This window comes from Lissotriton vulgaris, chromosome 1_1, assembly GCF_964263255.1.
Source record: "Lissotriton vulgaris chromosome 1_1, aLisVul1.2, whole genome shotgun sequence".
Taxonomy (NCBI): domain Eukaryota; kingdom Metazoa; phylum Chordata; class Amphibia; order Caudata; family Salamandridae; genus Lissotriton; species Lissotriton vulgaris.
The window spans coordinates 731,596,917-731,620,961 of NC_141685.1; the positions used below are offsets into that span (position 1 = coordinate 731,596,917).

General features: G+C 47.3%; 1 protein-coding gene across 3 annotated transcripts in view; it reads right to left on the reverse strand.

The window, feature by feature from the left end:
- LOC147747724 (ADAMTS-like protein 2) overlaps window positions 1–24,045 on the reverse strand; it is a 381,417-nt gene that overhangs the window by 68,231 nt on the left and 289,141 nt on the right. For all 3 annotated transcript variants that reach the window (XM_086955321.1, XM_086955335.1, XM_086955329.1), the window contains 2 exons: window positions 16,156–16,282; window positions 7,871–8,084 (listed from right to left, as the gene is read on the reverse strand). In XM_086955321.1, coding sequence (XP_086811447.1) covers window positions 7,871–8,084; window positions 16,156–16,282 — 341 coding nt within the window. The remainder of the gene's footprint in view (window positions 1–7,870; window positions 8,085–16,155; window positions 16,283–24,045) is intronic.

Consider the following 24,045-nt stretch of genomic DNA (forward strand, 5'->3'; position numbering starts at 1 on the left):
TCTATTTTTTATTATAGTACTCCTTCGCTTTATTCTGTACACCACTGACTATTGTTTTGATTTCACCCAGTCAACCCAAACATTTTTTGTTACACTCAACCAGACAGGAAACTCTTTCTTTCCTGGCTTTCCTCCTTTCATTGATATGAATGGTGACACGCCTGTAACCAAATGGGGAATTGTTCTATGTGCCCGCACCATTTGACTTAACTGCTTCTTCTTATCCATTAGATTGTGCTCTAAACATAGCCACCTTCTCATGAACAATTCCCATCTTGGAAAGATAATTAGTCATCTTTTTCGAAATGAACTGAACCCCAGTATCAGAGACTATAGTCCTAGGAACTCCTTCCTCCATGAAAACTTTTTCCAAAATTTCAATAACACTGGCAGTATTCACTTTCTCCAATGTTTCCACAACAAACCACTTCGTGGGATAATCACTATTATCAAAATATGCCTACTTCTTAATCCAAGACTATAAACTGGCCCCATAAAATCAAAAGCTAACTTTTCCATGGTCTTATGGGAAAGTCCATGATCTCTAGAGGAGGTTGTCTTACAACGTTGGTCTTGTCACTATTTGCACATGATTAAAACAGTTTCACCACTTCCTCTATGTGTCCATTCATTCCAGGCCACCAGATTGACTGTTGTATCCTTCTCTAAGTCATTTTATGTCCCAGATGCCCTTCATATGCAATGGCAACTATACGATTTGGAATACTAGTAGGAGGAACAATCTGATATCTTCTCATTAGTCTTGCCCCGGTCAAACTCAACTCATCTCTCACCTTGTAAAATGTATTTAACTCCCTGCTCCACATACCATCCTCACTCCATTCCAGTACAACTTTACTCCCCACCTCACTCATCACATAATCCTTCTCCCTTGCCTCCTCCCATTCAACACCACCTAATGCCATCTCTGGATCTCTATTGCCACCAGCTTCCTCACATTTCTTTTCCACTGTCTCGTTCACAGGCAACCTACACAAGCAATCCGTTATAACATTCCTACAATCCCTTTCTCTCTCTTCTATCCTTGCATTCCAAATGATGTCACACTTACATAGCGAAGATTCCAACCTTCACAACTCTTTCAAAGGCTGTTTTCTCAGTGCAAATCGGGTTCCACTTTAGACCCGATCCCTGCCAAGGTCATGGGCGATTTGGCCCCTTTACTAGTCAGACCTTTTCTTTCTATTTGGAATACATCCCTCCGCACCGGCCAATTTCCGACTGATTGGAAGGAGGCTATGCTGGTCCCCATCCTGAAAAAGGTGGATGCGGACCCAGCACAATTTAGCAACTATCGCCCTATTTCCCTCCTCCCCAAACCAGCTAAAATTCTGGAAAAGGCCGTGCAGCAACAATTGGCGGAATATTTAGAAAGCAACCTACTATTACACGATTCTCAATCCGGATTTAGAACGGGTTTTAGCACTGAGACTGCTCTCTTGGAAGTGTCTGAGACGATCCGTGAGTGTGTGGATAGGGGCGAGGAGGCCATGCTGGTCCTCCTCGACCTATCCGCCGCTTTTGATACGGTATCCCATAAGATACTATTGGATCGTCTGAGTCAAGCTGGAATAGGCGGCGTTGTGCTATCCTGGATCGAGTCCTTCCTCAAAGGAAGATCTCAGAAGGTTTTTCTTAAGCCTTTTAAATCAGAGAGTAAACCCCTCCTTTGCGGTGTCCCTCAGGGCTCTGCCCTGAGCCCTCTATTTTTTAACGTATACCTCGCACCTCTGGCTAAAGTGGTGGAATCCTGGGGGGTCAGAGTGATCTCTTATGTTGATGATACTCAGCTTGTGTTTTCTTTTAGCGATCACTCTGACTCCAGCTTTGCCAGCTTTCTCCATTGCCTGGACAATATATGCTCCTGGATGACCACCAATCATCTTAGGCTTAACACCGATAAGACGGAGGTCTTATTTTTTAATCAGAAAACTCCACTGTCTTCTATCCTGTGGTGGCCTACGGTGCTTAATCCTCCGCCAACTCCTGTCCAAACAGTACGCAACTTGGGCTTCCAATTTGATAATGCTCTTTCATGTAAAGCCCAAATTAACAAGGTCACATCAGCCTGTTTTGCGAAACTACGTATGATCAGAAAGATCTTCCCATACCTTCCTCTAGATGCCCGCAGAACCATTATTCACGCCCTCATCACATCACATTTGGATTATGCCAACAGCCTCTATGCCGGTGCCCCCTTGTACCAGATTGAACGTCTGCAGATTGTGCAGAATGCGGCGGCGAGACTGATTGGCCACATCCCTTATCGTCAGTCGGTAGCTCTCTACCGCAAGAAGCTACATTGGCTCCCCATTGCATGTCGCATCCAATTCAAGATATTGATCCTTGCTTTTCGTGCTCTTAATGGCCTCGGCCAAAGGATACCTGAAAAAGCGACTGGTAGTGTCTCAATCAGTCAGATCCTTGAGATCGAACAGCCTACGTCTTCTGATTGTGCCACGCTTCCGACGTTCCAGAATGGGTGGAAGAGCGTTTGGCGTAATGACCGCCAAACTTTGGAATAGCCTCCCACTTGACCTGAGGTTCAGCCCCTCTGAATCCCTTTTTTGCAGTAAATTAAAAACTTGGCTGTTTTCCATTGCTTAAAATTAGTCTTTGGATTTTCCTTTCCTTTTCTGAGCCTTCCGTCTTCAGCGCCGGGACACCCCTTCTGGAGGTAGCCGCGCGCTTTACAAGCTCCTTAAATAAATAAATAAATAAAAGGATAAGATGGGGAAAAGAATGTTGGAAAAGTTATGGATTGTCCTACCTGAAAAGCAGTCCTAGATTTAGGTAAAAAAGCCACCTTGGACCTCAGTACCAATTTGTCTGAGAAATGGAGTTGTAAGGCAGCTGGACCGAGAGAGCTTGGAGTTCCCTCATTGTGATGAGCCAAAGTTACTCCTAACAGAAACACAGTCTTCAGAGTCAGGAGACACGATGGACAGCTGTGCATGAGTTCAAACAGCGTATACATGAGATAAGTGAGAACCCAGATTAAGATTCCACTGTGGAGATCACAAAGGGTTTGAGAAAAACCAAATGACTCAAACCGTTCAGAAACTGCATTAAAACAGGTGATCTGAACGAGGATGGCTGGTCTGGTATTACAAATAACCTTCAACAATACCCACTGCAAATAATAAGACATCCAATGGTTTGACCCGTAAGGGTCAATAATTCGGGTGCCACGCCAGCCTACAAACTTGTCCCAGCACCCTGTATTGACAGATTTTTAAAGGGAAACCAGGCAACAAGAATAACATCCACAACTTCAGGAGGAGGATCAAATGCAGTCAACTGCGTCAGCTCTGATTGGAGCAGGCAGAAAGGGTCTGACGCCTATCAACTCCAGTTTAACCATCACTGCAGGTCTTTTGCAGTCTCGCACAAAACCTGGATGGAATCCGACAGATTCCCCTGATGATGAGCCTGCAGAGACTTAAGGTTCTAGCATAGCCTACATATGCAACCTAGCATTGTGGACGAGTATGATGTAGGATGCCAGGAGGACCAGAAATCTCAGAGCCTCTCTCACTGAGACCCATGACCGAGGCTGAAATCTCAAGATCATAGCACAAATGCCATGGACATGTTGTGGTGGAAGAAAGTACTGAAACTGGACAAGATTCTGGCTGGCTCTACGAAGGAGTCAGATGTGCAGGTCCCAAGCCACCATCAAGTTGCCTGGATCCAAGGCAGGCAGAACGTGGGCCAGTGTGAGCATCTTGAATTTGTCATTCTGCAAGAAGGCATTGGGAGGGCCACGATCTAAAATAGGACGAAGGTCCCTGTCCTTCTTTGGTATGAGGAAATAGCAATAGTAACAGACAATTCCAATTTCGCGGCCAGAACCACCTCTATGATTCCTTTGGTCAAAACTGCAGATAGTCCAACAAACCTATGCCCTGTCATTCCTTTTAAACTTGCCACACCTCCCACCTGCACCGAAGCATCTTTCAGAGGAGCAAGATGGAAAGGAGCTCCTCTGAAAGATGCTTCGATGCAGGTGGGAGGTGTGGCAAGTTTAAAAGGAATGGCAGGGCATAGGTTTGTTGGACTATCTGCAAGACACACCTGTTGGGTGTTACCCTCTGCCACCTGGGGATAAAATGTCTAATCCTGTTACTTCTAGTAGTCGTGTGTCCAGGAAGGCAAACTAAATTGGCTTGAAGGTAGACACCGCAGCGGCGCAGGGCCAGGAAAATTGCTGAACTTAATGGCCTGGGCATTGTTTGCTTGATCCCTAACCTTGACCATAAAAGGATTAGAGTACTTGTTGCAGGGGTGTGGACATTGGTGTGGCCGGTACACCATTCCGCTGGAGTAGCCTCCTCGAAAGTGGTCAAACTAGTGAGGATAAGTAACATTGGGATTTATGATTACTAGAAGAAATATAGCACAATATTGGGAAGCACAGGCGATATTAGCCCTTAAAGATTGGGAAAAAGATGTAGATTGGTGTATGGTAGTCAAAAAGAGAATCAATGTAAACAGAGGCTGCCCCCAGAAGTGAGGACAAATATGGAACAAATCGAGTGAATATCGGGGACTCCTATGCACCGCTCCAGTTGTCCAGAGTAGATTTTCAATTTCTGATGAAGATTAAAATACTCAAACAGTGGGGTGTATGATATAGATACAGTACAATGTGGGGCACACTTGATTATATTGCGTGTTATGAAAAGAAAATTGATAAATATTGTCATAAGGATGATGTGGACTATGCAATGTGTAAGATGCTTATCTGCAATAAAAAGAAGTAAAAAAAAAAAACTAGTGATGATAAAGTCTTGCAGGGAAAGGCCTAGAGAATGTGCCATCACCGTTCTTCTTTTAAAGCATTTCAATGCTGAATCAGCCTTCTCGTCAAACAGGTGAGACCCATCAAATTACAGGTCATCAAGGAGGCTTGCACTTCTCCAAAGACGCCTGTGGATCACAACTATGCGTGCTTACGAAGCTTGACATTATTGCCAACTGCTCTGTACATGCAAGCAATACTGTCCATCACAGAGCAGATAATATATTTTGTGGCATCCTGGCTATCCTGGATGATTTGAGTCAAACTGTCCTGTTTGGGACAGTGCCCATAAGACTTAAACACAGCTGTTTTAGAAGGGGATATAACCCTTGCAAGCTAGACAAAGAATTTGGAGAAAAAACCTGTCAAAAGACAAGGGAAAAGATGTGACTGAGCACTAGATCTGCATACAAGGGAGGCGAAAGAAAGGAACTGACGTCAGACCACTGGCGTAGCGCTTATAAGTGGCTCTGTTCCTCAATACCGGGCTGGAATTAAGTTAGCGAGGAGCTGTACGATGCTGCCTACCGGCGATGCTGTTAAAATCCTCCGGACTCATTCTGGGACCTCCGAATATTTTAAAGGTGAGGAATCTGCAGTTAGAAGTGTCCATCACAACATATTTTCGTATGAAAAAAGTTATATTTCTTTTTATTATTTGTTTTAAAATACATATTTTTGAATCACAAAATAAAAGCATTTTAATTTTATGAAATATGATTGAAAAAATATTGCTTTTTAAAAAGTAAAATTCGTTTTCATTAAATACAATTAATATTTTTAAATATTAGAGTTGTTTTTAACTGTATAGTTTGGTGTTACATTTTTAGTCAGTTCTAATGTTAATTTAAAGCTCAATATTATTGTAGTCTGTATTTTTGTGGTAAGTATTTTTTTAACGTTAGATATTCAGTAGGACGATATTTTGAAGTCAATATTTTTGTTATTTGAATTATAAATATAGGGTTTACAATATTTTAGTAGTCAATATTTTGGTAGGTCAATATTTTTGTAGTTGATATTCAGGACTACATCTATGTGGACGGTAGACATTGCAAGTTAGTGTTCTGTGCTCTCCATGACAAACCTTGAGCGCCTTTTGGGAAAAAACATGTATTTGTAATTCTACATTCATGCAAGCTCCTACGCTAACAGAAGCAACACTCCAGCCATGTGAGCCAATATGATTTGGAACAAATTCTTGAATGGAATGTGTGCAATCCTAAATTCACAGCCCATGCTATGTGAGGGGAGTTAGATTGAATTCCAAGATCTCCAGGTAAATCCTGGACAATGCCTAGAAGTAAAACTCAATTACAAAATGGAATTAACATGAATATATGTTCATAAATCATATACTCTCTAAAAAGACACTAAAGGCATCCATTTTTTCACCAAACTGTTCATAGATGGTACAGGACATTTTCAATTCCTTTACTTTCTCTCCTTTCCTGCATTCACTGATGCTCTCTTGCTAACAGTGGTGAGAAACAATACGTTACTCACAGGTAACACTGGTTCTGTAGTGTGGGTATCTTTGGTGGTTTTTTATCAGATTTACATGCTCGAATCCCCTAGGAGTGATATAAAACTGTAACTCTTTTTCAACATCTTGGTGTCATTAAGTAGGAATGTGTGTAAGAATCAACATTGTGCCTATGCCACAAAGTGGTTTCTGCCCTCCAACCAAAAGTGACTTCAAGTATCAAATCAACCTCTGAGTGTGTGCTTTAAGCTAGCCCGCCAGAAGCAAATTCAACTAACAACAGACCTCTGCAGGTTCAGGGCAGCCAAACTTTATAAATTTCCCATTGCTTATTTATGGCCTTTTACAGTGTTATGTTCTTCGCCCCAGTCAGGGCGACCTAATACATTTCAGCCCTAATATCAATGAAGAAGATAAACTCTTCCTGAGTAGGTGACTGTCCCCTTGGAAAGGAGACATGCATTCAATCTCCTCTGATAAAGACTAGGATTCTTAGTATATGGGCAAGTTAGTGTTTTTTTTACTGGTCCTGAGGTTGTTATTATTAGTTATTAATGTACTTTTTTATAGTCCCAAACATTGTTCTATGTTGTAGTGGCAACAAGGCACTGTCCAATCTAGTTGGCGTCATAATTAGCTGGCCTGGTCCAGCCACTATGATGAAGGAGGTATCCCTTCAGTGTGTTCTTAAGCTCAACAGTGAAAAAGGCTGAGGCCAATATCCAGCCTTCTTCCCAGTGAGTAGGCCTCGGAGAGACAAATATGTCAGCCTCACTACCATCAAGTGCACATCACAACAAAACACAGACAAAGCAGTTTACGGGTGTGCTCATAATAATCAGATAGGAATACGCCATCTGTTCCAGTGGGAGCAGAAGTGAACTTCAAATACAGAAATCATAGTTCATAATAATGCTGGTCTCAAAATGTATATTGTACTACTATGGTACATTGCAGACCCCTGGGCACTTACATGGCAACCCCCCTCAGTGCTGCATTTAGAAACACGTGCCTTTTTTGTTCCAGAGCAGGACTCGTTTTAGATTTGCTTAGCCTAAAACTGGGGAACACTCACAAACTTATGAAAACATCTGTGCTTTGATGAGGTACAACTCCCAGGCCATTTCCAATTCTCTAGAAAGTATCTACAAAATTCATTTTTCGAATATAAGGTAGGGATTATTAGAAATATTCTGTTGACCCTTGTTTTCATATAGGTTCAAAATTCAGAATAACCCATTCTTCTATTGGGTTACTTGACCAGAAGGCATAATGGGAGCGGCAATGTTAAAACAGGCAATACCTGTAGTCCATAAAAATCTGGGTTCCAAAAGAAAAAGGTAACCATTAGGGATTACATGTTTACCCTCAATGATGGCTGGTCTGGCATCCACCATAGACCCAAGACCCAGACCTGTGCTTATTAAGAATTAGGAAATACCAATGCTGACATACTGGATTCCACCCTACATGTCTACTCCTAATTCTTAATAGAATTGTAGATCCTCCAAGAGCAAGTATCCAATCCTAGGACAGTAATAATTTGCCAAACAACCTACCTCTGACCACTCAGAGAGCTCCCACTGTGGTCCACACGCCTTGCTCTTACACACTTTCCTTTCCATGGGCCTTACTAGGTCCTCTGCTTCACACACTTGATTGTAGACAGAGCTGTCAAAACCAGGCGCCATCATCTTCCAGCAGCGGACACTGCGGACCTGCACACCTTCACCACACGTACGTGAGCACTCACTCCAACGACTCGTTTCCCATCTCGAAAGAGAAGAGACACAATAGGAAAATCATGCAAGTTTGAGAAATGTCACATTATCATCTCAAATATCATCTGCAGGGATAGAGTGAACTTGAGAAGCACATATATGTATGAAAACTCTTAGCACCTTAGCTATCATCTCTGGGGAGGACAGCCAAGTCACGCAAGCCATATATGTTTGAGAAAACACACACCATCTTCTTAGTCGCCTTCCGGGAGTAGAAAGAAGACAATAAAATTATGCATGTGCCTGAATGATCCCTCTAGAATTTAAGCTATTACCTTCAAGAGAGGTATTAGGACCAAGAAAAAAGTACACCTGGAAATACACATCAACAAGTGACAGAAAGCATTCATATCTGAAGACCAACACTCTTCACTGGTCACATCCAGCGAACATAGAGAAGACTTGTGCAAGTACTTTCACTTTAACACCTTGTATCCCACTACAGAAAGAGCAGGCATACTACAATGTCCCGCACTAGAAGGACTCACATCCCAGGTGCAAATCACACAAGTGACAGCACTCACTCAAGCTGCCCACTTTATTTCTTTGCATACCCAACACTAAGGAAAAGTGCATTTGTGAGAAGATTGTCTAACAACATGAAGCCAAATCTATATACAAACATCCTCAAGAACACTCTGGATCATTGACCATGTGAGCTGCAGGCAAAGCACTCTCCGGAAACCACAGCTCTATAAGAAACGACCATTGTCTTTGGAAACAGACAGGTCCTTTGAGTCCTAAAATCGAAGGAGCTGACTACAGGGAATCATTTCCACACTCCATAGCGAAAGGAAGTCTTGTGGAACGGATTTAATGGTGTGGGCAACATGATATAACTCCTTGTGACTCACATCCAAAGGGTCATCACGCACCCTTGCTCATATCTGCTTCACTCCTTTCCTATCTCACTTTCACTTTCTCTCTTTCTTTGCCCTTTTCATCTAGAAGTCCCTCCTCTCAAACTATTTCTATTGCTTCCCTCTCATTCCAATGCTACCTCTACAGTAGAGTATAGCCTCCATATCACCAGATTCAGTTATCTAAATGGACTTGTCACACCTTCCCTGATTCTGTCAATACTCCCTTATTCCTTCTTTTATTATGTTATCTCTCCTCCATTCACCACCTCTCTCACTCCTTCAGGTCCTGCTACCTTTTTTGTGCCTCCCTCCCTCGTCCAGACACACATCAGTTAACTCTACCTCCTACGACCATTGTGTTCCCTTTTCTCAAATTCATTCAGTTACTTTGCTCTTTTAGCCAATTCTTTTTTTTTGTCTTCCTCGTCCCCCCTTCCTTTATCAATAGAGACAGTAATGCACAAGTTACTACTTGTGTAACAATATATCTGTAAGAGACATTAGTTAGTGATAAATTCCTTACCTTAAAAGTATCCCCAGTCGTCAGACTGGATCCGGAAAGTTTTTGCTTAGCAGTACCCCTGCGCGTCGATAGGTGGCGTCGTGCGGCTCCACGACCGTCACTGGAGTCGTAAGCGCCGGGATGATTACTTAGGCGCCACCCATGCCGGCTAACGCCAGTTCTGTACACGACTTTCTGCGCTGACATGCAGAGCTATGCAAGATACTGATCTAGTAATCAGTTCGCAGAGCGGGGAGGATGGGTGGGGCGGTAGGGAATCTATCACTAACTAATGTCTCTTACAGATATATTGTTACACAAGTAGTAACTTGTGCATCTGAAAGAGACACGTTAGTGATAGATTCCTTACCTTAGAATAGATACCCCAGCAGTACTAACCCCGGTGGTGGGTCTGCGAACAGGATTACACCAGAAAGTCACGGAGCACAGAACGGCCAAAGAAGCCATCTCTTCGAACCCGACTGTCAAGGCAGTGGTGCTTGGTAAAAGTGTGCAGCGAGTTCCACGTAGCTGCCTGACAAATGTCCTGCAAGGGAACGCTGCGTCCCAAGGCAGTAGTGGCTGCAGTTGCCCTGGTCGAATGGGCACGCAGTCCCACAGGAGGCTCCTTCTTGGCCAATTATTAAAATGCTTTGATGCACAGAACGACCCACCGGGAGATGGTCCGTTTGTGCACAGCCCGACCTTTTTTGGCGCCCACGTAGCCAACAAAAAGCTGATCATCCACCCGGAACTGCTGTGTATGCTGTGAGCAGGCGAGCGCGCGTTTTGGGTCCAGATGGTGGAGCCTCTCCTCTTCCCTTGAAGGATGCGGCGGCGGAAAGAAGGTGGGCAAAGTGATGGTCTGCCCGATGTGGAAGGATGTGACAACCTTTGGCATAAAAGAAGGACGGGTCCTTAAAACCACCTTGTCCAGATGAACAGAGAGGAAAGAAGGTTTCGAAGAGAGAGCCTGGAGCTCACTCACTCTTCTGGCAGAAGTGATAGCAACCAGGAAAGCCGTCTTTAGAGTGAGAAGACGTAAGGGACAGTTATGAAGGGGCTCAAAGGGATCACACATAATAAAAGTCAAGATAAGAATAAAGTCCCAATGAGGCATTATAAAGGGCACAGGTGGAAACGTGTGCGTAATGCTCTTAAGGAAAAGGGTAACAACCGGGGACTTAAAAAGAGAAGGCTGATCTGGAAGCCGCAGGAAGGCGGAGATGGCCGAAAGATAACCTTTGATAGTGCCCAGAGCAGAGCCATGTTGGGCCAAAGAGAGAAGGAACAGAAGAACCTCAAAAAGAGGGGCAGAAAGGGGATCCACAGCCTTTGCTGTGCACCATGCCACAAACCTGTTCCACCTGCAGGCGTATGCCGTTTTGGTGGAGGGACGACTGGCTGCCAGAATGACATCACAGTTTTCGAGAGAAAGATCAAAGGGTGTCAACTGTCGCCGCTCAATCTCCACGCATGGAGGTGGAGGCTGGACAGGTTCGGGTGGAAAACCGTCCCCTGCTGCTGCGACAGAAGATTCTCCTGAAGATGCAGACGGATCAGGGGATCGATGCTCATACTGAGTAGCTTGGGATAGCATACTCTCCGAGCCCAGTCCAGAGTCACAAGAATGACTTGGGCCCGGTCACGCCTGATCTTCTTCAGCACTCTGGGCAGAAGTGGTATAGGCGGAAAGGCGTACAATAGACTGCAGCTCCACTCGCGACGAAAAGCGTCTCCGAGCGAGCGCAGTCTTGGAAATTTCAACGCGCAGAACTGATGACATTGCGTGTTCTCTTTGGTGGCGAATACATCTAACCAAGGCTTTCCCCACTGCTGAAAGAGACTTTGCTCCACGTCAGAGTTCAGAAGCCATTCGTGATCCATCATGCACCGGCGGCTGAGTTCCTCCGCCCTGGCGTTCAGAGAACCTGCCAGGTGTTGAACCACCAAGGTAATGCCTTGATGTTCCAGCCATGTCCAGAGGCGCAGAGCCTCCTGACATAGGGTCCAGGACCCCACTCCGCCGTGTTTGTTGCAATACCACATAGCGGTGGTGTTGTCCGTGAACACCTGCACTACACTTCCCCGGAGAGAGGGAAGGAATGCCTTCAGTGCAAGAGATCTCCGCCTCTCCCAAGTGGCCTCACCATCCCAGGAGGGACGCATCCGTCACCACTGTGTGCTCCGGTTGGGGGAGGGAAAGGGATCTGCCACTGACCCATTTGTGATTCGTGAGCCACCACTGCAACTGTCGTGCAGCGCCCTCCGAGATCTAGACGCGATCGGACAGGTTGCCCTGATGCTGTGCCCACTGGAACATCAGGTCCCACTGCAGAGCCCGCATATGGCATCTGGCATGTGTCACTAGCAGGATGCAGGAGGCCATCAGGCCCAGAAGCCGGATGGTCATCCTGACCGAAACTCGGGATAGAGGCTGAAAGAGCGGAACCATAGCCTGAATATCCCGGACTCGCTGCTCGGGAGGATGAACCCGAAACACGGTCGAATCAAGAACTGCTCAGATCAAGGGGAGCTTCTGAGAGGGACTCATGTGCGACTTTGGGACATTGATGGAGAACCCCAGCAAATGCAGGAGGCCGCCCGTAGTCCAGAGGTGGGCGACAACTACCTGGGGCAAGCCCGCTTTCAACAGTCGTCGAGGTAGGGGAAGACTGACACCCCTGATCTGCGCAGATGAGCTGCGACCACCGCCATTACCTTTGTGAATACCCGAGTGGCACTGGTAAGGCCGAATGGGAGCACGGGAAACTGAAAATGCTCTCGGCCTACCATGAACCGCAGGTAACGCCTGTGGGACGGCAGGACGGGGATATGAAAAAATATGTGTCCTGCAAGTCCAACGGTGCCTACCAGTCTCCAGGGTCCAACCCAGGCAGGACCTGAGCCAGAGTTAGCATCATGAACTTCCCCTTCCGAAGTAAGCGATTGACGTCCTGGAGGTCTAAGATGGGGCGCAAGCCCCCCTTGTCCTTCTTGGGGACCAGAAAGTAGTGGGAATAACAACCACTCCCTACTTCCTGATCAGTAACGCACTCAATGGCCCCCTTGGCCAGGAGGGCCGTGACTTCCTGACGGAGAAGAGCCAAATGATCCCCCGACAAGGGGTGGTACCGAGGTGGCATGGCTGGAGGGGAGGACAGAAAGGAGAGCGAGTAACCGTGGCAGATTATCTACCACACCCACTTGTCTGATGTGATTATGCACCAGTGGTGTAGGTGGTGACGGACCCTGCCTCCTACCGGCATGGGGTGCTCCCTGAAGCTCCGAATAGGAAGGCTTAGAGGTGGAAGCAGCGGGGTGGAGGTGGACTGACCCGCTCACTGGTTACCAGACCCGCCTCTGCGGAAGCCACGTCCACAGTCGCGCTGGCTGGTTCTGCACAGGCTTCATGGAGGAGCATGCTTGGGTGCTTATACCCTGGCCACGGAGGAATGAAACCCAGGCGTGGCAGGGTTCTTCGTTGAAAGGCCCAAAGACTTGGCCGTGGCCCGCAAGTCTTTAAAGCGGTCCAGGGCACTGTCAGCCTTGCCGCCAAAGAGGCGGGAGCCATCAAAGGGCATGTCCATGAGCGAGCCTTGGACATCGGGCGAGGACCCGGTAGACCGCAACCATGCATGGCGACGCAACGCCACAATTGTGGAAATTGTCCTGCCTAAGGAATCAGCCGTGTCCAGACCACACCTGATGGCAAACTTCGCCACATCCTTGCCTTCCGCAATCGCTTAGGAAAGGATAGTCTGGACCTCCTCAGAGCACTGAGGTAGGACCTCGGCTACCGAATCCCACACTGCGTGGGAGTAATGGCCCAATAAGCAGGCGGTATTAACCAACCGCAACCCCAAGCTGAAGAGAACAACCTCTTGCCATATTGGTCCAGCTTCTTAGAGTCCTTATCCAGCGGAGCCATGGGAAAGGCACTCTGCGACGTCGCGGCCTGAATGACCAGGCTCTCAGATGTGGGGTGAGTGGTCAAGAAGGCAGGATCACCAGGCGCCGGGCGATGATGCCTAGCGACGTTCTTATCCACTGGTGTCCCCAAGGCCGGCCGCAACCAAGTGCCCAAGAGGACTTTGGTAAGGGCCTTATTGAAAGGAAGCAGCGGGAAGCAGCGGCTCTGACGACGTAGTAGACGCCGCCTAGAGCACCTCCGTAAGGAGGTTGGTCTTAAGGGTAACCGTAGGGAGGTCAAGATGGAGAGTCTCCACAGCCCAACGCAGCACCATAGTGTAGGAAGCGCCCTCCTCCATTATAGGCGGTGGGGAGGCAAACCCTGGGTCAGAAGACACATCAAGTGCACCCGCATCTTGAAGGTCATCCACCCAATCCTGCTCGGAGTCACATTGCCGCACAAGGGGGTCCTCGGAGTCGTCCCAGTCCTCGTCCGTCTCCGGAGTAGAAGGAGCCGGCCACGCGGCAGGGCCGGAGCCGGAGAGGGAGCAAGCGGTGGCGGGAGCGGCACCAGCCATGGCCGAGCCGGAACCGTATCCCAATGTGGATATCAGGCCAGAACGAAATGGTCCGAGAACCATTTGGGTGGGATAAACGGCACCCAGTGCGGTGCCTGTGGTGGAGCCAGGGGCGGCGCTGGGGCCGGGGTCAAGGGCAGCGGAGGGCCGGAGCCAGCGGCACTGCACCTTGTGGCGCCGGAGCCGAGGCCGCTGGATCCAGTGGCTCCGGGGCAGGCGCCGGAGGTGGTACCGCCGGGCCAACAGGATCTGGACACGGGACCGCGGGGCCAGCAGGCGCGCCGGCAGGAGCCCGAGGACTAAAAAGGCGTCCATGGCAGTAAGAAACTCTTGCATCTGTTCGGGAGTCGCCGACGGACCCGGGTATGGCGGGTAGGCCGTGGGACTCCCAGGCTCCAGAGGAGCTGCGGGGGCGGAGCCCCTGTCCCCCTGGTCTGGCTCTGAGGAGCGACGGGGAGACGTCGGAGAGCGAACACGCTTCGACTTCTTTTTATGGTGTTGCTTACCGGAATCTGAAGGTGAAGACTTAGAGCCTGAGAAGCGACGGCTCCGGTCCTGCGACCGGTCCCTAGACCCAGAGCGGGAGTGAGAGGAGTGCTGGACCTCCTGCAACTTCCGGCGCCGCTCCCGCAAGGCCTTCGGGCCATGACTCGACAGTCCCGGGGGTCATGGTCGGTCTCCAGGCAGTAGAGGCAAACATCGTGGGGGTCCGCCACAGACCTATTATGGCGGCACGACCCACAAGACTTAAAGCCGGGCATCCCTATGTGCACCAGGCGACAAGAGAAGGAGACAAAAATGTCTCAAAAAGTAGTCAAAAAATGACCGAGGTACATGCTCAATCCGGATCTGCACTTTCAGCGTGGAAAAAGAAGGAACTGACGTCAACGCGCATGGATGGCGCCTAAGTAGTCTCTGTGACGTCATCCCGGCGCTTACGGATGCGGAGCCGCACGACACCACCTACCGACGCGCAGGGGTACTGCTAAACAAAAACTTTCCGGATCCAGTCTGACGTCTGGGAATCTATCACTAACGTGTCTCTTTCAGATAAAACCTTTTTTATATAGGGCTTGCTATCATAATTATTTAAGTGTAATTATTACCAAACTAACTGATATTATTTTAACAAGTATGGAACTAGGACTGGTTGAGTTGCCCCTATCAGGATTTGAGCAGCAACTTCATGGAAACCACTAAACCCACTCAGCCAATCTGTCATCTTGTCACCCTTCTCTTTCCATACTTCCATTGTCCCCTCACTTCTTTCTTCATTTCATTAACCATCCTTTACTACTCAGACTGCCTTCTTTTATTTATTCCTAATTCATTACCAATTTGACTCCGTATATCAACAGCACCAACTCTCTATCCCTGTATTCTTTTATATGTTCCCCCTTTGTTAAGCCTTGATCTTCTCACAATTTTCCCATCATTGACTAGGACTTCCACCCTTCTTGTTCCATCTGTGTGCAGTCTTTTCTCCCCTCCACAACCATTGCTCCAGGCAACCCACCAACACTTGAAACAAAGTCTCCTTTCTGCCTCTAATCTCCTCACCCAGTAGCTATCTTGAGGAAGTCACACCATGTGATGCTGTACTGTATCTGATAGCTTTTCCCTTTTCGCTTCTGCACATCCATCTGGGCTGGAACTTGCACCCTTCGCATCTTTAGCTGGGCTGACATTCCCACTACTTGCATTCTCACAAAGGCTCATATGCCCACCACCTAGTGACTTACCCTCCTACTCCTTGTAATCTCACCTTGATTGACACTCCCATGCCCTGCACAGTCATCTAATCGAACTCTCACATAGCTAATACTCTCACCTAGGCTCTCAATCACTTACCTAGGTTGTAACATGTGTGTTGTCAATCTGTCACCACCGTGGCAGAGACCAGTCCCATGCACACTCACTTACACATATACTTCTACTCTTCAGAGTTGACACTCCCAACTCTTTGTCACCCGTTGAGGCTGACCCAGCTTTACCTTGCATACCTGAATGAGCTGACACCTCTATTTCTCACACTCACTGGGACTGACGCGTCCAACTCTTAATCCCAGCTGGGCTGAAACTCCTTTCCTTACATACTGATGTGGTCTGACATGTAAACCCTCCATATTTGTGCAAAGTCACCTAGGTGGAAACACTGCCCTGTTACACATTCACTTAGGCTTGCACTCCTGCACCTTCCACACTCACCTGGGCTGACATTCTCTCCCTGAACAGAATTCATGGGTAGGCTCCGGACGGGTGACGGAATCACAGTGTGTCTCATCCACTTCCACGCCATCATAGCGCACACACATTGCATAGGAAGAGCTGATTCCTGCCAGTGAAACAAATCACAGAGCCATCAGGACATGGTATGCAGATGTTTTTTTGTGAGGAGTCAAACCCACACAAATCACTCTAGAGTGTGTTCTAGTCTAAGAAGAGGATATGTGTGTAGGGGAGGCAAAGATGGCTTCCGTTCTCTCTCTTTGCCAGGAAAGGATGAGGGTCAAGACAGTGCTTTAAAGATAAGGAGTGCCTCTCATGATGGGCACACAAAACTCAACAGAAAGGATTACACACCGTTTATTTTAACATATCAGCCCATTTGCCCATGACACAAACACTGTTATTTTTTCTAATGAAATGCAACATTACAAATTGGAAAATGCACCTCATTATAACATGATCTATAAACTGATGCTACCATACCTTAAAAGGAAACACAGAGCTCAACAAACACCAGTGATGCAGCCTGTTTTTGCATGCAAAAACAACATGGTGATCGATAGAATGCTTGAATGCAATAACAACGTGGTGATGGATGGAATGCTTGAATTAATCTCAGCCAGTGGCAATCACTTCAGCCGCATCCCAATCCATAATTTTTCTCCCACCATGCCACCTCAGTTTAGACCTGTGCAACTGGAACCAAGCTATACCCGACTAAAGAGCCCATAACAAGGGGGAAACCGGTCCTGGGTTGCTTGTGTTCGAGGACTGGGCCTAGCAGTTTGGGCTGGACTGCGCATTATTCCGCCATCTAGTGGCTTGGTCTGGAATATTTTTCTTAGTCCTCTTTTCTTTTTTGCTGGGTGTTGTATGTTACCATTTGGTGATATCTTAATCCCCTTGTGATGTAGGTTCTGCGCTATGGAAGCCCACGAGCATCATAGCAAGTTCTGATTCTTTTTTTCTCCTTGGCAACTTGTTTTGTTCTTATTGGCTTCCTATTGTGTTTGAAAGGGTATTATTTTCTTGTTGCGCTTTGTTGCACCTATCGGTAAGTAACCATTTTGTTTTGAAGCATGAATCTTTTCTGGATTCTGGTGCTGTGCACAGATTTGGTAGAGGTATCCTTGATCTCCCCTGGAGGTACTCTCTGTCCCACCTTTGGGTCTTTGTTCACTTAATTGTCCACACAGTAGTGTTCTGTGAATGTATGATTGGATGACCAGATGGTCATTTATGGAATGTTTGCTATAAAGTTTAGCGTGGCTCCCTTTTTCCTTGTGAAATGTGTTTCAGGTGTTTTCTCTAGTTGCACACCGACCTTTTGGTGGCATAACTGAATTGTTTGGACTATCCATCATGTAATGGTACCTTTTGTTACTGGTGATGCCCAGTTTGAACGTGTAAAGAATACAAAGAAATACTTTCCTGACTTCCTTTGTACTTTCTAGGATGTTCATTACTGCCCTGTGCACATCCAGCATTTGAAGGGCTATCATTTTAGGTTAATAGTAGCTGAATTGTCTGATTCATGCAAACTGCAAATCAACGTTTGGTTGGAAGTGTGGGTTGATTCGCATAACTACACTTAACTTGTACATTTGCAGATAGGGTTGCTGGTTGGTTAGCACTTGCATTTCGCTCACCCTGAAAATCAATGTGATTCTAATTAGGAAGGTGGACTTTAAGGATAGGAAACTGAGTTTTGTCTTGTGGAGTGGTTCAAAAGGCTCCTTCACTAACCATGTCAGCCCCATGTTGAGGTTCCACATGGGTGTTGTAGCTGGTCTAGGTGGAGCTACTCTCTCTGCTCCTTCTAGAAATTTTTCTCTCACTGTAGATGTGAATAAACATCTCACTATTTCCCCACTTGTGTAGGCTACAATTGCTATCAAGTGGACTTTTACTGAAGAGTAAGTAAAACTCTTGCCCAGTAGGTATATTAGGTACCTGACAACTGTGGTATCTTTTGTTCTGTTTAGAAACAGTTCTTTTTCTCTGCATGACAGGACATATCTCCTCCACTTTGCTGTGTACCTTGTTCTTGAGCATGACCTTCAAGCTTCCTAAAGGAAACAACCAATCTATTGATCAAGGGACATCCATTAGGATGTCCCTTGATCGATAGATTAGTTGTTTACGCTTAATGAGTTATTTATTGAGTGATACACAGGGGAAATATATCCTTGACCAGTTCTGCAGCGTAACAGGGATATTCCTTCAGCTCTACATGTCTTGTTTGGTTCTGTTATATGGACGGGGGATATATGTAACTTATTCATGTTCCAGTATAAAAACTCAATACGATTGTAACACTTAAGATGTCCATTGATCGTGTTGGGAGATTTTGCTGTCCAAGTTTATATCCTTAGGAACCGGGCTACTAGGCTCAAACTGTTAAGTTCCAGGTGGTGGACTCGTCCTCCCTGCATGGAGAGCTGGCAGTCTTTTTATGTTTTCTTACACTGTTTCCAAAATGTCTGAGAACGAATAGTTTCTTACCTGTCGGTGTAGTTTTGCAGCTTGAAGATCTTTCTGGATTCACTATGCTGTGCATTATTCCGCGGTCTAGTGGTTGGGGCCGGAATCGTAGTCTTTTCTTTCTTTTTTTTTTTCGTCGCACCTTTTGGTGTACTTCCTGTGATGTCGGTACGCTTCCTGCGGAAGCTCCCACCTTTGGGCGCCATCTTCGGATTCTTTTTTCTTGTTTTTGTGTTCTGTTTGCGAATCGTTTGGCAATGTTCAGTATTTCTTCTCCAGTAAGGGATTTATCCACTTTGTCTTTCAAGGTGTCTGTTTCTGTATTGTCCTTGTATTTCCACCTGCTTCTCCAGCCTCATCTTTCTGGCGGAGGTGGGTGGGTTCGCTAGCGAATCCAGAAAGATCTTCAAGCTGCAAAACTACGCCGACAGGTAAGAAACAATTTGTTTTGCAGTGTGAATCTTTCTGTATTCACTATGCTGTGCATAGACTTTGCAACGGTTTGTTATGTTTGTGGCGGCTGGGTGGAAGATGAGCGTTGGTTGCTGAATATATGTTGAAGCGCTTTCTGTCCTACCTGTGCTTCCTTGTTCATTTGTATATCCACACATTAGTGCTTATTGAACGTGTGCACTGAAGCCCATGTTGCCGCCAGGCATATGTCTTGAATGGGTGTGTTAGCCAGGAAGGCTATTGTTGCCCCTTTTCTCCTGGTAGAGTGGGCCCGTGGCCCCTCTGCTAGTTCCTGGTCTGCCTATTTGTGGCAGAATTGTATAGTTTGTGCGATCCATCGTGCGATGGTTCCCTTTGTTACTGGTCTACCCATGAAACTGCTTGCGAAGGACACAAAGAACTGTTTCGTCTTCCCGAGTTCCTTGGTTCTTTCTATGTAGTGCATTACTGCCCTTCTAGCGTCCAGAGTGTGCAGTCCCTCTCTGCACTTGTGGTCGGTTTCTGAAAGAAGCTTGGTATTCGTACTGTCTGGTTGATGTGGAACCTTGACACCACCTTTGGCATAAAGTGTGGGTCAGTTCTCATTACCACCCTATCATTGTGTATTTGGATGTAGGGTTCTTGTAGCGTTAGCGCCTGTAGTTCGCTCACCCTGCGCAGCGAGGTGATTGCCACCAAGAAGGCTGTTTTCATTGTTAGCATTTGTAGGGTGTGTGAGAAGTTGGCCTGATATATGATGCTCACTAGTTCTAGTGATCACCTGGTATCAGTCCAAACAACCCTTATGGTGATTGGTGGTAAGTCAACCTTATAGACCAGCTATCCTATTGGTAGCATGGACAAAGCAGTCTTAGGCTAAACCCTTTTGGCATGTGAAGCCAGCTGTTTTACCACATATAACCCCTTGAATACCAAGTGAAAGGACACCACACAGGTTGTTATGAAAATAAACAAGTATTTATTAACTAACATACACCTCTGAACTTTTTATGAGATCAGAGGGCTAAGCACATGACAATCTCTTAGGAAAAATACGTTTAAGTTGCACAAAGTACAATGTTGCCCTAGGGGCACGACAAACCATATACTAAGTAAGTGGAATGTGAAAGTCGATAAAAGGAATGGAGCTGTTCAGAGGCTGTAGGAACGCTGGGACCACGCTATACTAACTCTAGGTAGGTAATAGGAGGCCCACGGGACGCGTGTGCAGAGTGTGAACTCACACGCGAGATGCGTAACAGTGTCTATGGACAGTACAGTTCAAGAAAACGGTAAGTCCGGACAATCCTGACTAGGTAGAACTAAAACGACTGTGGAACTGGACACTAGGAGAGTCAAGCTACCCTTGAGCACCGAAATGCTCGTGTTACCTCACCCACAGGCTGCGGGTGCATAGGTGCCAAGTCGTGTCGGGTTCCGGCGTTGAAGTCTATGGAGCCTGGAAGAAAAGATGCTGCAGGTAATCAGGAGGAAGATGTCCGGTGTGATCCAAGGGTGGATCAGTGAAGAGAAGAACCTGAAAGCAGAGGGGACAATGATCAAAGTCACTAGCCAGTGACTGGAGTGGAACCAGGAGTGGAACCAGATGTCGTTGTCGCGATCAGGTGAAGGTGGACGCTTGTCTCTGCAGCCACGTGGACCAGGTGGTGTCTTCGATGACCAGGATGGAGGCACGAGCTGTCCCACGCAGGCTCTCACTGTCGGCGGTGTCAGCTTCGGATTCGGAGTCAACAGGCCTTGGAAACGGCGTCTGGAGTGGACCAGGAGGGTCCGGGGTGCTCCTCTTTTGGAAGGGAGCAAGGGCCAGTCTGGAGCAACCAGACCAGCAGTGAAGATTTCGCAGTTCGTCGTCTAGGAGGCCACTAGCCAGCCGGCAAGTGACCAGACAACGCGTTGAGCAGCAAACAGGCAGAAGGGCCCCACGCAGATCTCGTGGATGCTGGAGGGCTGGTCTTCGGTGCAGGAGCTGCTCGGGGTCGGGGCTTCTCAGTCCTCAAAGCACTTGGACGAGGATACCTCTGAAGTCGTGCTGGAGCGAAGTGCTGCTTCTTTCAAAATGTCTCGTCGCACCCACGGATCTCAGCTGTGCTGCAGATGTAGGTAGAGGTCGGAGAGGTCTGGGAATCCGGGTCTTGTCGGGCTCTGAAGTCTGGATCCTTGCAGGAAGACGACAAAGGGAAGCCGCTGGACACTGATGGTGCCTGCTTGTGCAGGGTGGACACTCCTTGCACACAAGGGAGATTTCTTCAGTCTTCTGTGGAGCAGAACGTCGAAGTCCAGAGTTTCTTCTTGTTAAGTTGTTAAGGATAATCTAATTTGGAATGGGACCAGCTCCTACCTTTATCCGGCTAAAGGGGGCTGTACTACGACTAGGTCCCTCCTCTGGGTGGGACCAGGAAGGGGGGTGGTTACACCCCCTATCCTTTGTCCGGTCTTGCGCCAGAGCTGGGACTGGAGTGTCCCAGGAACTGGTTTAGGCCGGAGTATGCACAGGGACATCTTGTGTGCCCCAGGCATGTCTCATTCCTTTCAGCCCTGTCCTAACTAATACACAAAATCCTGTCTGGGGTGGTGCTAGCACCTCCCAAGGCAGGAAACCCTTTGTCCAAGCCTCCCTCGCTGGAAGGACTCCCAGCAGCAGGAGGTCAGACTTGTGTCTGTGGTGGCAGCATCCATTGTTTGATACTGAGGCTCGAGTTAACTTTAACCGGGGTTCACAGTTACATACATGTTGTGTCCCTCTAGAAGGGTGGAATGCTACCCCCGTCACCAGAATTGGCGAGGGGGTAGTATTCCAATTCGTATGACACCTTACTCGACATGTTTTGATAATGTTAAACCAAAGTTGGCAATAACCGCGAGGATTATAATGCACTTAAGAGTATATGGTATAGCGTTATCATAGAAACAGCTAAAGGACTTGGTTCCGAAAGCTGTAGACAGGCTCAGCTCATGCTAGAGCACCATCTCACATAATTCCAAGCACTCTGCCTTCAGGATTGATAAGGCCTGCCATAGGAGTGACTGATAGGAGGATATGTGTCCATTTTAGGGTTAGATATAGGGATACTATATCTAAAGCAAAGGGTGATTACACCACCTTGCCCCAGCTGATTGATCCGCCAGTTGTGTCAGATTTGGATGGCCAGCCAGGGGTGGCATAATACATGCTGCAGCCCTTGGTAGGCCTGGGTGCACCTATGCCCTGGGTACCTAAGGTACACTGTAAAGGGACTGATAAGGTGACTCAGTATCCAATTAGATATGCACCTAAGGTACATGGTTGTCAATTTAGAGAGAGCACAGCTAGGCTGTGGGTCTGATTAGCAGGCCCACAGCCAGGGAAAGTCGTAAACCAGTGAAGCAAAAATCGGGGGTAACCATAGGATTGCAGACCCTACTCTCCTACAGGGTGGCCTTATGAATGGGTTCAAGGGTGCTTTCATGAGCTCTGTTAGGACTAAATTGAGGTTCCATGCCGGTGGTGGCATCCTCTTTGCCCCTTCCAGGAATCTTTTTACTATTTGTGAAGTAAAGAAGCTCTTCCCTGTTTCTCCTCTTGTGTATGCTACTATCGCAGCTAGGTGTACTCTTAGCGAGAATGAACTTAGTTTTGCCTTCAGTAGGTGCGTGAGATATCTTAGCACCGTTGATTCCCTTGTCATCTTCTTGTGTAGCTTTTTCTTGCTGCACCATTGTGTAAACCTTTTCCATTTTGCCACATAGCACCTTCGTGTGCTAGGCCTCCTAGCCTCTCGTAGTACCCGCAGGGTGCTTTCAGGTAACTTCAGGTGTGCAAACTCTATGTCTTCAGGAGCCATGCTGCTAGGCTGAGGCTCTCTGGCTCTGGGTGTAGTACTTCTCCGTTTTGCATGGAGAGTAAGGCTTTCCTTTTCCCGAACTTGTGGGGTGCACCCTGTGCCATTTCAATTATCTGTGAGTACCAGGTCTGCCTGGCCCCCTGCGGTGCCACCAGGATCAGAGTCATGTTACTTGTTCTGCACTTCTTGAGTACTCTGTGTATCAGGGGTATCGGGAGAAAAGCGTAAGCAAATGTTTTTGACCAGCTTATCCATAGGGCATTCCCCAGGGACCCTTCCCCTGGTTGCCTGGACGCGAAGTTTTGGCATTTTGCATTCTGGTGTGTTGCAAATAGGTCTATTGTCGGTGTTCCCCACCTCCTGAATAGCCTTTGCGTTTCCTGTGTATTGAGCTCCCACTCGGAGGCCGATGTCTGTTTGCTGATAAAGTCTGCATCTACATTGTCCTTCCCTGGAAGGTGTATGGCTAGCAGGTCTATTTTTAGTGGGATGGCCCATCTCCATATCCCCTGTGCTAGGTTCGATAGCAGGGCTGATTGTGTTCCTCCCTGTTTGTTGATGTAGAACCTCGTTGTTGTGTTGGCTGTCTGGATCAACACACTGTGGTTGTACAGTTTTGTCTGGAAGGCCTTCGGGGCGAGGTACACTGTCTTTAGTTCCAGGTAGTTTATGTGTTTGACCGCATCCGCTGGAGTCCACAGACCCCTCACCCTGAGCTTGCTCATGTGAGCTCCCCATCCCTTCTGGGATGCGTCTGTGGTGATGGTCACCGTTGGGTTCGGTGGTGTCAAAGGCTTCCCTTCCGTTATGTTCTCCTTGTTCTACCACAACATCTCCTCCTGCACTGCGTGTGTTACAAACACTAGATCTTCCCAACTTCCTGTAGCTTGTGACCATTTTTCTTGCAGCCATTCCTGGTCTCATGTGGAGCCATACAGACTGAACTCCTGAGGCGGAAGCCGGGAGCAACGAGCGAGCCCTTCGGAAAATTTGATTTTATTGTGTATATCTTGTGTACTATCTTGTGTACTTGCGCACTTTTAAAAAAACTTACTTCTGGCAACATTCTCGCTATTACCCCTTCCCCGCACAGCTGATCTGAACGCTGTCG